Raw genomic sequence first — 12496 nt, 5'->3', positions numbered from 1 at the left:
TGTCTTTATAAATATATAATTAATATTAAATTAACATTTGTTGCACATTTGAATACAATTATAGATACACTGAGGATAAGTTTTATTGTTCAAATGGACTATGTATTGAATGGTCGTTAGTTTGTGATGGTATTAAGGATTGTACAGATGGTTTGGACGAGACTAAAGAGTTGTGTGCTCGATACGAGTATGGAACAAATATAACAATGGGTACATAATAATAGCTGTATTACATTTAAATTTAATATTATTTTTATGTTTGTGTAATAACTAGTATCAGAGTTACTCATATTTATGTAAATACGATGCTTCTAATATTAGATACATTTAATATTGTTTTAGATTGCGGTAGAGTAAATATAAAAAACCAAGAAGGAGATATGAATAAAACAGCGGTTGAAACGTTACCTTGGAATGTTCAAGTATATAAATTTAATAAAATTAACTTTATTTATTACCGTATCTGTGATGGTTCAATTATTGCTCCAAATGTAGTCATTTCTGGTAAAATCATTGTATAATGAATTTATTAAGGAACGAAAATTAATTAAATAACGTTTTTAGGGGGTGGATGTTTTGGATTTCACGGTCGAGTGGCCAATAAAATATCAGTAAGAATTGGTGAATTCAAAGTGGCCGTTGGAAAATATGATAAAAATATTTCGAAAATTGGCACTGAATTTTCTCAAATAATGAATGTAAATTATTAATAATTCAAATTCTACAAATAATTTGTATGACATGTAAAATAATATAAATGAAAACAATTATGAAGGTGGAAACAATTTACCTGAAGGAAGATGATATTGAACGTGATGATGATCTTATAGCTGTTATTGTGTTAGAAAACAAATTTTCGTTTAGCAATGATATTTCACCTATTTGTATCGATTGGAATAGTATATATAATATACAGACTGGAGATCTAGGAAAAGTAAATATGTTGTACTATATAATTTGTAGCTTTTTTAACTACATTAAATATAATTTGAAAAAGGCTGTCTGGTCTTATTTTTACAAAGTTGTTTAAGGGTATAGTTTAATTGTCCACATAAGTAAATACATTTTGATGTTAGCTTCAAATTGATGAACTAAGAATAAACTCAGAAAACCAACTATTTGTATAAGTTTCAAATTCAGCTTAAAAACTGCGCAGTAGGTTTTGGTGAAAATGGGGAAGTTGTGTGAATTTAGCCCCTTATGTAGCTGTAACTTAACGACTCGTCCTGTCTCGAGCTATGTTAGGCTATCGTACTTCCTGATACTATAATGTCGTCTATAAATACCTCTACTATTTCCAATTTTCTGGTTATGCCTTTAATCGCCCTTTGGAATTCTCCCACTGACGATATTACCAATTTTCGTGGAAAGATGTTCAATTTTAGGTAATGTGTATTCCATGCCGTTTAGAACAGGGTTTATTGTAGTTTTATACATAGTCACCGCACAATCTCACCAACTCGTCGCTTTTCAAAATCGGTACTACTAGCTAGTAGCTAGCTCTCACTAATGTCAACAGTTAGTCAAAATGTAATTTAACAATTGAACTTATTACCAACACTTACATAACAAGGTATTAATATTATATATTTTTTACAATCGTACATTATAATACTGTTCCATATTTTTACAGATTGTTATTTGGGGAGAAAATGAAGTAAATGCCACTCAGAGTCCTTTTGTATTAGAAAGATCATTTCCATACATCGACAATGGTACTTGTCAAAATTTCCAACGTAAAAAAGGAATTTCAGAATATGAAACTTATGATCTGCTTTGTGTTGGTTGTGATTGCGGTAATACGAATTTAGATTCTGAGCGTAGCATAGTCACAAACTGGGGGCTTGGGTGGCTAAGTCCCCCAAACTCAACCTTAGCCCCCCCCCCAAAAAAAAAAACCTAGGACATACAATTTTAAAATGCTATATTGCAATGGTTTGCTTGTCTTTAATATATTCAGCCCCCCCCCCCCCCAAGTCAAAAGTGGAAATTACGCCAATGGTGCGTAGCGATTAAAGCATAGGTTTTAAAGTTATACGTGTTGTTTTTATTGTGTCAATGAAGTCTGAATGCATTTTGGTGTAGTGAAAATGGTTCGATTTTTAACTAATTTGAAGCTATTTGATAGATGATTAGATCTAATTGGTACTTTGGGGAACAAAAATAAAATATTCTAGTGCTTTTTTTAATATTTGGAAAAATTAAAAAAAAAGTTATGCAAAACTATTTTTTTGACAATATCTATTTTTTTTTTAGAGTAATTAAAACAGTTAAACTTTTAAAAGAAAATCGATCTATCTTGACTAAACATGGTTTATTAAACTATATTTTCTTTTCCCCCAGAAAAGATTCTGAAACTAAAAATGTAAAAACTCATTTGACTACTTATCGGTTACACCAACACAAACATTAACAAACAATAAAAATTAATTAAAAACAGAAATCAGTGTAAGATTAATACATTCATTGCTTCGCTCAACATTTAAAATTAAACAAAATTGTAATTTTACTAATTGTTCCAAATTTCCATATTTATTTTAAAATAAAAACAAAGAAACTTCCATAGGTACTATAATGTCTCATGGGCTACAAAAACAATTTCGTATTGTAGATAAATTCTTTAAATATAATTAAACACATTTGTTTCTAAAGTACCTGGTTAAACAGAAAATATTTTACTAAATGGAAGTTCCTTATAAGGAAGTTTAACTGCATTGATAAACGAAAATTAACCCAAAAACAATAATTATACAAATTCCTTAATAATAATAAAATAATAATATTCAAGTTATATTTTTTATAATCGACAGCGAAGCATTTAACGTTTATCCCGGATCGTTAAAAATACGTGGTACCCGCTTGTGCTGTCTTCGTCTTACAAAAGTATAACATAGCAAATTTTCGTTCGCTAGTGTCAATAGTTTTAAAATTAGAGTAAGTTGACCTATTATCAAACTCTTAGGTAAGAATATTATCAAAATAATTTGAAACATTTCAAAATTAGGTATAAATATCAAGAAAAAACTATTTTAAACAACTCGTCATGGTAAACTTTAATTATTATGAACCTTTACAACAGTTTTAGTATGTATTTAAATTTTTTCTAGTAGATATACAATTATTTTTATTATATTAAGTACATTTAGATCATCTATACTATGTACATTGCATTAGTATATACTATACAATAAATAAGAGAACATTGTATTGCACGTTATGATCATGTCATAATATTTATAACATTAACGATACAACAAAGATCATATACTATTTATAAAATTAATTTATAATATTTTTTATTTAAACATCTACAACACAACAGCATTTCAATTGTGCAGAATTCCGGGTAAACTATATAATATACTGTTACAAATATAATATTATCTATTACTTATTAGTTATTAGTTTATTACTGATAAATAACAATTATATAAAGATTCATATAACTTCGATTACTTAAAATATCAATCGTACCCAAACCTAATTAAAAATTCAAGACCAATTGCAGTTGGTTGACACAGTTGACCCGTATCGGTACTACAGTTGTACACGTCGGAACTAGGAAAACACAATTAAATACGCGGTTTATAGCTCTGACTGAGTAGCTTACTCTACTTAAAAATAATTTATACCTTATAAGTTATATAAGTTTTATAATATTTTTCCACTGACTTACTGTTGACGAGTCACCAACACAAGATAACAATGAAATGTAGGTATATTTGTCATTTGAGCATTAAGCTGGTCCCCTAACGAAAATATCAATAATAAATAGTAGGTACATAATATATAATATTATTATGGACATACAATTTTTTTGCTGAGATGACAACGATTCAAATTAAAAGTATTAATTATCAAAAAAATAAATTGACAATAAAAAGTGTATTTAATTTTTGTATGGAGACGAATTTATTTAGATGGATGGATTTTTTATCTTAGATAATTATTTAGATAAAACGCAACTATTTATCTAGATAAGATGAAAGATAACTAAATAATTATTTATTTATATATATAATATTTATTTATTACGAACGACCAACAATTGTGAATCATTCCATTCTAAATTTAATCGAGGTTTTTATTAAAAAGCGCCATCTATCCATAATTTGGTAACCGTTTTAATTAATGAACTACAAACGAAAGTCTATGTTGAACTTAGAAGTACCCATCTACCAAACGTGGCACAATATCGTCAAGTTCGAGAAATACAAAATTGAAATTACCAATTTTTAACTGAGTATACAAATGTCAAATGGAGATCTTTACAGGTAATGTGACTAACTGTTTTAATTTATTTTAATTTCAATATTTATATTTATATTTTTCTTAAATTCCCAGATATGACTTTGTAAAAGAAATATTATACAACTATTGTAAGTTGTAAGAATGTTAATTGTAAAATAATATATAAATAACATGTATGTGAAATAAAAACAAAATAACATTTCAATTTGATTTATAAATAGTAGGTATAACATTTTAATAGTGGTAAGAAAAAGAAAATCATTATGAATCCTGTATTTAATTTAAAAAATAATTTTAATTTTATATGCAAATTATAATATGCACACAAAATATTTAAATATTATTTAAATACTAGACTAGCTTTTTTGATTTGGTGGAAAAGGGATATGTATAATTTTGGCGGAAAAGTGAGTTGGGTAAAAGGAAAAGGTACACTTTTAACGGAAACTGGTCATGCCCGCTGGTCCACCCGGCGCGTTGTCCTCAGTCATATCGGGTGTAAGCCAAGATTTTTTTTACATTGCCAATATTTGAAGTATAAGTTCAAGGACTCAAAAACGCATAAATTTTATGTATATTATGTATTTTCACGATTTTCTATTGAGTATATCCCGGTTTCAGCCGTGCGAAATTATTTTTGTGGTAAATCTAATATGGTACATACGCTGTAAGGTGTATCTCAATTTTAGTGTGCCTAGGTTCACATGCAAATTTGCGTCAGTATACCTAACTTTGTGAAATAATTTGAACTGGATGGGCAACCGAAACTCGCAAGTCATGGATTAGATTTAATGCTTGGTATATATTTTAATATGGTTTAAATTAATTACTCTCTAAATTTTTCTGACATATCTAAATCTGAGATTTTCTTCAAATTTAATTGAGTAATTTTTAAGTATATAAGTTACACACATACATTTGGTAGCGACAATTTTATGCATGCTTGTACTGTTGTACCTTTTTTGCCCGAGTAACAAATGGCAAGTGGCAACAATTGTTCATTCATAATCAAAAAATGTGACGTCACACTTGCATGTGTTATCTCGGTATTACACAGTACACACTTACGACATAAACAAAACGCGTTTGCCGTTTACGCAAACTGAGTAGAACTCTTTCAATTTTGGTTTTAGAGTAAAAATAACTATAGTAAAATTGAATTGTGACAATATTCCTGAGGTTCTCAAGTTGTTGTGTTTTTTCCATTATACCCAATACAACGTTCGTCCTATCGTTTAGAAATAGAAGAAATTTCAACATTTTTAAAAGACCTTTTACTTTTCAAAATTTAAATTAAAAAAATAAACGCAAAAACTTGTCCTCCTAAATTGCGAATATCGGAAAATACTTTATTGTTGCACATTTCGATCATTAAAGGTTCCACTAATCCAAATGTCAAGTTCATAAATTTTGTATTTTGGCACTAATGTTGTATATTTAAATTTTATTTTTATGGATAGAGGACACTACTGTTGTTATCTTACAACCCATTATTTTCATCATTAGTGGTTGAATTTCCAAAAACTCTTTCTTAGAGGACGCCTTTATCATAATAGCTATCTGTAGGTCAGCCAGATCCGTTCAGTGGTTTGGGCTGTGCGTTTATTGATCAGTCACTCAGTCAGTAAAATTATCAATTTGTACACCTACATAGAGATTATATTATGTGTAGATTGTTATAATATCTTTTTTGGTTACTAAACAAGTATTATTTTTTAAAATCATTATTGACCTAACATTGAATCAGTATATGATTATATTAATACGTATTTTAAAATATTGGTTGTGTTAGTTCACAAGAATGAAGAGGATATTTAAATGAGTATTTAACTTTGATTGGATTTATATGAAAAAGTTACATTTGTTTTTAAAGATCGATTATTGCAGCAAGAATTACGTACGAAAGTAGAGGGTTGAACAGTGCTTCCAAAACCCTGCGTCTATACTCCGGCCCAGAAGAGAGTACTTCTGGGCGGCGGCTCAAACGAGTCCGTTTTCGCGCATTCCCACCACAAAACATTCCCGTACGCTGGCCGTTCGCAGTGAGTGGGGGAACTTTGGGCGGCGAATTCGGGCCCACACCGCGGAGCTAATTCATATGGATGCGCGAGCGAGAAGTACTCTCTCCTAGTCTCCTGGGCCGGAGTATAGTGATCTAGTGCGAGATCCGTTATCTACGTGATTTGTAACGATTAATAATCTTAATTTAAACGTTTGAAAAAATAACAATCAGTTGGTACAGTCGGTAGGACCTTGCTGTACACCAATACCGTCACGAGAAAATTAATTTTTCAAAGTTTGGCTATGAGTAAAAATGTTTAAATTTGGATTAAAAATCATTATAAATGAAATAACAATGAACAGGATTTTTTTTGACTCATATATAATATATATATTATATACTTTGGTAGTAATGGGAATTATATTGTATGTATTCAGAGACTCTGGCAAGGAGATGGGCTCCGGTAGTTGAAGTTACTGAACAGGGGTTTGGTAATTGTACGGTCTTATACGACTAAGTATGGTATACACAATATGGTAACAACGCTTCTACCGTAAATCAAAGTATATTTTATTAATAAATGTTAAGTTTACATTTTATTGATCAATTAAACTATTTTCACCGCTACCATTCCAGTATTTACTTCAGCATGCGTACTGAGAAATACAGGGGTTTTTTATTTTATAATAATATATAGAACTTAAAATTAAACGAGAATCGATATTATTAAATTAATTGTATATTTAGTACGTTGAAGCATAACAGGTTTAAGTATTACATATTAATGTTTTTGTGATTCTATAAAGATTGCAATTCTCAATTATTAGGTAAGTAACCAATGATCATGGTTTACGACTTTAGAAAATATATTATGAAGCTAACATTTGTTTTTATCAAAATGACCAGTCCTGGGATTCGGCCAGTTGTGAATGTTTGTGCAAGACATATTGGAATATTGCAACATTTAATATATTTTATACTTCCTAACTTTCAAAACCAACTCTGCCTATGGTATATAGGTAGTATAGGTTTTATATCAATTTAATAATATATCCATATAATTATTGGATTGTATATTATATAATATAATTAATAACGAAATCTGTATTGCACGAGGGTAATCATTTTGGCCAAAAAATTAACCCGGATTAACAGTCCGTTTAAGTGAGTTTCATTTCTACCATTTGGGCGAATATTTTTACGTTTTACCTGTTCATGGTATAGACAAAGATACGGATGGGTGCACGGGAATTGGGCCACAATTAACCTTCTTTCAAAAATATATACGGTAACTGGGCCACAACAGTTTTACATTTATAACAGGTAGACCCAGTGATTGGGCCACTATTTTCAACGACTTTTTATTATTGTATAATTGGAACAGTAAATTAATAGATATGTTATATATAAATTGCTTATTACAAATTTAAATTTCCCTTTTTTCATTATAATCTATTTATGTTGATGGTACTTTTGAATACTGTGCAAAGCATCTTTATCAATTACTTTCTATTCATGGCTTTAAAGATAATCATATTATGTTTCTTTAGTATTTTGTCTACCTCAAGACACGCAAAAAAGCACTTATATATAAACATTAAAATCAACTATCCTTTATTGCACATATCATGCTTTATATTTTAAGCTAACAAAAGTTACTGTCGATTTTAGGACTTCAAGAGGGAATTAATCATGACCATATTTAAAAAAATAAAATACAGTCCTAAAATATTATCATCTCATTACATAATACAACAATAATAATTATAATAACAGTAAAAATAAACATCTAAAAATACAATAAATTGAAAAGTATAGATTATTACATTATTCTATTCAATAATGTTATTTCAAACATTTCAAAAATTAAAAATAACAGTAAGGCACAAAACGGGATTAATATGGGACAAGTTTGAAATTACGGGACAAAAAGCGTCCTGAGAGCAATTTGTCTGGACAACAGGATACAAAGCTGAAATAAAGGACAATTCTGTATAAAAGAGGACGTATAGTCACCCTAAATTAATCATACATTATAATTTATAACACAATTACATAATCATAATCCTAATGTAAAAAGATTATAAGTGTTTCTAAAAAAAGCTACTGAACATACACATGAAAGCCCTAATAAAATCGTTAGGAAAGAATTATTAGCAGACAAGTCAGGATTTCAGTATAAGCTTAATTATTCTGAAATTAATTGAATCAGGTGATCAATAATTTATCATATCTGAAAATATAGTACCCTATATTACCAAAATCACAAATATGCAATCAACCATTAAATACTTTTCATTTAATTCAAAGTTGGTATAAGTAAATATTGAAACATAAAAATGTATTGAAAGCATATTTAATTAAAGATTTTCAAGTCAATTTGGGGCTCACAAGTTTTTTGGCCTATAATTTTTGCCACCTGCTGAAATAGGAGATGCATTTACTGAATTGTTATCAATTTTACCAGCCGAATATGAAAGTGTAAATTTTTCTGATTATGTCTTGGATACATACATAGACGAAAACTTATTCTATTTTTAGTTGAATAAATCCTTGCCCAAACGCTATAACTCTATTTAGTATTCGCTCAAACGGACTTGTTTTGGGTCGATTAGCCCAAATGGTAGCCCACACCCTCTTATTGCCTTAAATCTAAGGTAGGAGGGAAGGGTCTGAGAGAACCAGCCAAATATTCCATTAGCTTCCCTCCACAAAACAGACAACTTTTTAGTTGTGTTTGATAGAATCATACATTGATCACTGAATTGACTGAAAAACTTAATTGTTTTCTGAGAATTGGTTAAAAATCAAACTAAAAATGTTATTAAAACTATTAGAAGTGATTGTGGTTTAGAGTATAAAAATTCCGAAGTTCAAGCAATTTTAAATCATCATGGTATATAGCATGAAACAAGTGTAATTTATTTTTCTCAATAAAATAGTAAGCCGAACGTTCAATGAGGATTATTTGCGAGGCATCCAGAACAATGATCTATGCCAAGAGTTTTCAAAAACTACTGTTGGCAGAAGCAGTCAATACGGTAGTGTTCATATTAAATTATATTGGTAATTCAGGGAAAGTATATAACACTCCATACCAGGTTTGGTTTGATAAATTTTCTAAAATATAAAAGTTCATAGAATTTGGAATAAACGCATATAGTTCAGTTCCAAAACAACAACGAAACAAGTAGGATGCATAAAGCCGAAAAAGATACTTTGTCAGATATTCAGAAACTTTAAAAGCGTATTGTATTTGGTATAAAGAAAATAATGAGGTGTCACTTAGTAGATACGTAATTTTTAAAGATCAATGTGTTGTAAATAACCAATTTGTAGAATGTTCCGATAATTTAAATAATAATAAAAACATTGATATTCTTAGCTTACACAAAGGCGGCTCATTAGAACACAGCAATAAATCAGAAGAAGATAAAGTCTTGATAAATGAATTTGAATCAATAAGTGAAGATATCAATGCAAATCAAGAGCATGAAGAAGGAAATGGATCAAATGTCAACATGTACAATTTTCGAGACACAAGTAATATTAAGAAACCATAACTCAGCCTTTTCGTAGACGAATCCAATCCAGTGAATATTAAGGAAGCTGTGGAGTCACACAACTCAAAAACATGGATAGAAGCCATGAACAATGAAATGGAATCTCTTGAACAAGACGGAACATGATCTCTCGTAAATTTACCTAAAGATAGAAATATTGTAAATTGTGGTTGGGCGTATAAAACAAAATACAGTTTTCATGGACATGTTGACTGCTAGTAGGCTAGGCTAGTAATAAATGGATATAGTCAAATATTCAGTATTGATTTTAATAAAACGTTTAGTCCTGCTATAAAGTTCGGTCCATATTAGCTATATCAGCAGCAGTACAATTACAACTTCGACAATTTTACGTAAAAACCGCTTTTTTTTATATGGACATTTAGACGAAGAAATTTACTTGAGACAACCACAAAGTTTCAACGATGCTACAGTAAAGGTGTGCAGACTTCAACTCAGCTTATATGGTCTTTTGGTGGGAGCACACAAAAAATTAGACCGACCGGCGTCCGTGAGGACGTTGATTGGGTGTTCGTGGCTTCGTTATATATGTGGTAGCTCGCAGGTGTCGTGACTGGGTAGGATTGGGTGAAGAGACCCGCAGTTTAGTCGTCACTTCCCAAGCCCGTTGAGATGAACCATCAGAATGCGCTCTGCGCCCGTGCGCAGAATCTTATGTGGCCCGTCCACCACATTCTAAAGCAGTCACCATGATGTTAAATCTTAAAGTTAAAAACATTTCTTCTTAACTTTAATATATTAGAAACAAAAGCAGATCCTTGTGCTGTTGTTAATAGAGAAAATAACATTATAGTGTTAAATTTTGCTATATTGGTCAATGATTGATTGATGAGAAGTTTCAGCTACATCTATTCGGTATGTAAATGCATTGATCAAATATTTGAGACAACATTTTAATATTACCGAAGGAGAATTGAATCAATTTTTAGGTACAAAAATTGAGAATAAATCTGATGGATCAATTGTAATTCACCAATGGTTGTAGTGTAAAAGAATGTTGGAGAAGTTTAATATGACTGAAGCAAATCTAGTTCAAATACCATCAGTCTTTCAAAATTCATTAGATGACAAGCAACAAATTACTAATCTAATTAGTTAAGTACCATATCGAGAAGCAGTTGGAAGCTAATTTTATCAGTTTACAAGACCAGACATAACTTTTTCAGTAAATCTAGTTAGTAGAGGATCCAAAGGAACAACACTGGACAGCAGTGAAACTTATTTCAAAATATTTAAAAGGAACTATTAATTTCGGATTGATATTTTGTTCTAGAAAAATACTCATGTTTAAGGTATATAGTGCATAATGCTGACTTGGATACACGCAGGTCAAAATCAAGGTCAGTATTTACATCAGGATCTGGAAGTATACCATGGAGTTCACGTCGTAAACAGTGTGTTAGCATAATCACAACTGAATAACTGAATTAGAGTCCAATAGTGCATAGCTTTAAGTCAAGCAGTACAATAATTAAATTGGTTAAAATTGTTTTTAGGTGAATTACTGAACCAGTCATCAATGGTCCCCACAATGTATGGAGACAATCAGAGTATGTTTTAACTCGTGAGAAATTTAGAGTTTCATAGAATAACCAATACAGATGTTCGCTACCACTATATATGAGAAAAGTTCAATGAGGGATGGTTTTCATTGGAGTACATATCCAGCAAGGAGCAGATTGCGGACATTATGACTAAACCATCTCCACGAACGCAGTTCCATGAGCTATGGCCTATGGGAGAAGTTAGGAGTTATACATATTGATGAATAGGGGTATATTGTTTAAGGGAAAGTGTTGGAATTATAAACAAATTACCCTATAGTGTCATGTAGTGCATAAGTAATCTATTCATACTATAGTACATCAGACGTTGAGTATACTTTTTTATAATACTATAGCGTAAAAGTATTGTGTAGCGTAGCCAGTATATACCGTTAGTTCTTGATATATTATATTAATATTACACATTGTTACACTATTGTACAACGTATAATTATACTTATTATAATATTATATATATCTGATCTTATTATTTACCTTTTGCTTCTGTATATCTGTGTACTTCAACACTATTGTTTAAAAGGTCGATTGGTGTTAATCTATAAATAAATATTAATGTTACTTTCCTCATTACCCCGGGAAAATTTAATAGATTTTCTCCTAGCACCCACTACCCAAAAATAGTAATATTTTTAATGTTTAATGTGTGTGTAATGTATAAAATATCTCTCGTTTCAGGACTAAACCTAGATATTACCATCGGTGGAGCAGGCATATTTTTTTTACACTCTAATTCTTATTTTTTGACCGGGGTTATGATTTCACGTTTTAATGAAATAAACGATACAGTCTTAGGATTTATAGACATGAAATACCATGTTCAATGGATTCGTGGAATTTTAAACGAACATGTGAGTAAATATATTTGTATTTATTGGAACCTATTAATTTAAATTTTAAATTAATTGAATTGGATTGGTTTTTAAATGAAAACTTTTGGTTTAAAACTAACATACTTTAAATAGAATATATATATTTAACATTTATAATAAGGTTTTGACAGGTCACAGTGAATTCATGCGTTTTACCAACTGTCGAAGGAGTTCTATATTATTTATGAAGGTTCTAATGAAATTTTATCTCCCGGGACATTAATT

General features: G+C 30.0%; 1 protein-coding gene across 5 annotated transcripts in view; it reads left to right on the top strand.

Moving 5' to 3' along the window:
* The window catches only part of LOC100574425, a 71793-nt gene that overhangs the window by 9992 nt on the left and 49305 nt on the right, over positions 1 to 12496 (top strand). For 4 of the 5 annotated variants that reach the window (XM_029489204.1, XM_029489203.1, XM_029489202.1 and 1 more), the window contains 7 exons: positions 65 to 210; positions 343 to 504; positions 565 to 698; positions 776 to 934; positions 1634 to 1796; positions 12078 to 12250; positions 12403 to 12439. In XM_029489204.1, coding sequence (XP_029345064.1) covers positions 65 to 210; positions 343 to 504; positions 565 to 698; positions 776 to 934; positions 1634 to 1796; positions 12078 to 12250; positions 12403 to 12439 — 974 coding nt within the window. The remainder of the gene's footprint in view (positions 1 to 64; positions 211 to 342; positions 505 to 564; positions 699 to 775; positions 935 to 1633; positions 1797 to 12077; positions 12251 to 12402; positions 12440 to 12496) is intronic. The other variant, XM_029489205.1, reaches the window with a different exon arrangement.

Source organism: Acyrthosiphon pisum, chromosome A2, assembly GCF_005508785.2.
Source record: "Acyrthosiphon pisum isolate AL4f chromosome A2, pea_aphid_22Mar2018_4r6ur, whole genome shotgun sequence".
Classification (NCBI taxonomy): domain Eukaryota; kingdom Metazoa; phylum Arthropoda; class Insecta; order Hemiptera; family Aphididae; genus Acyrthosiphon; species Acyrthosiphon pisum.
This window is presented reverse-complemented; position numbering and strand designations above follow the sequence as displayed.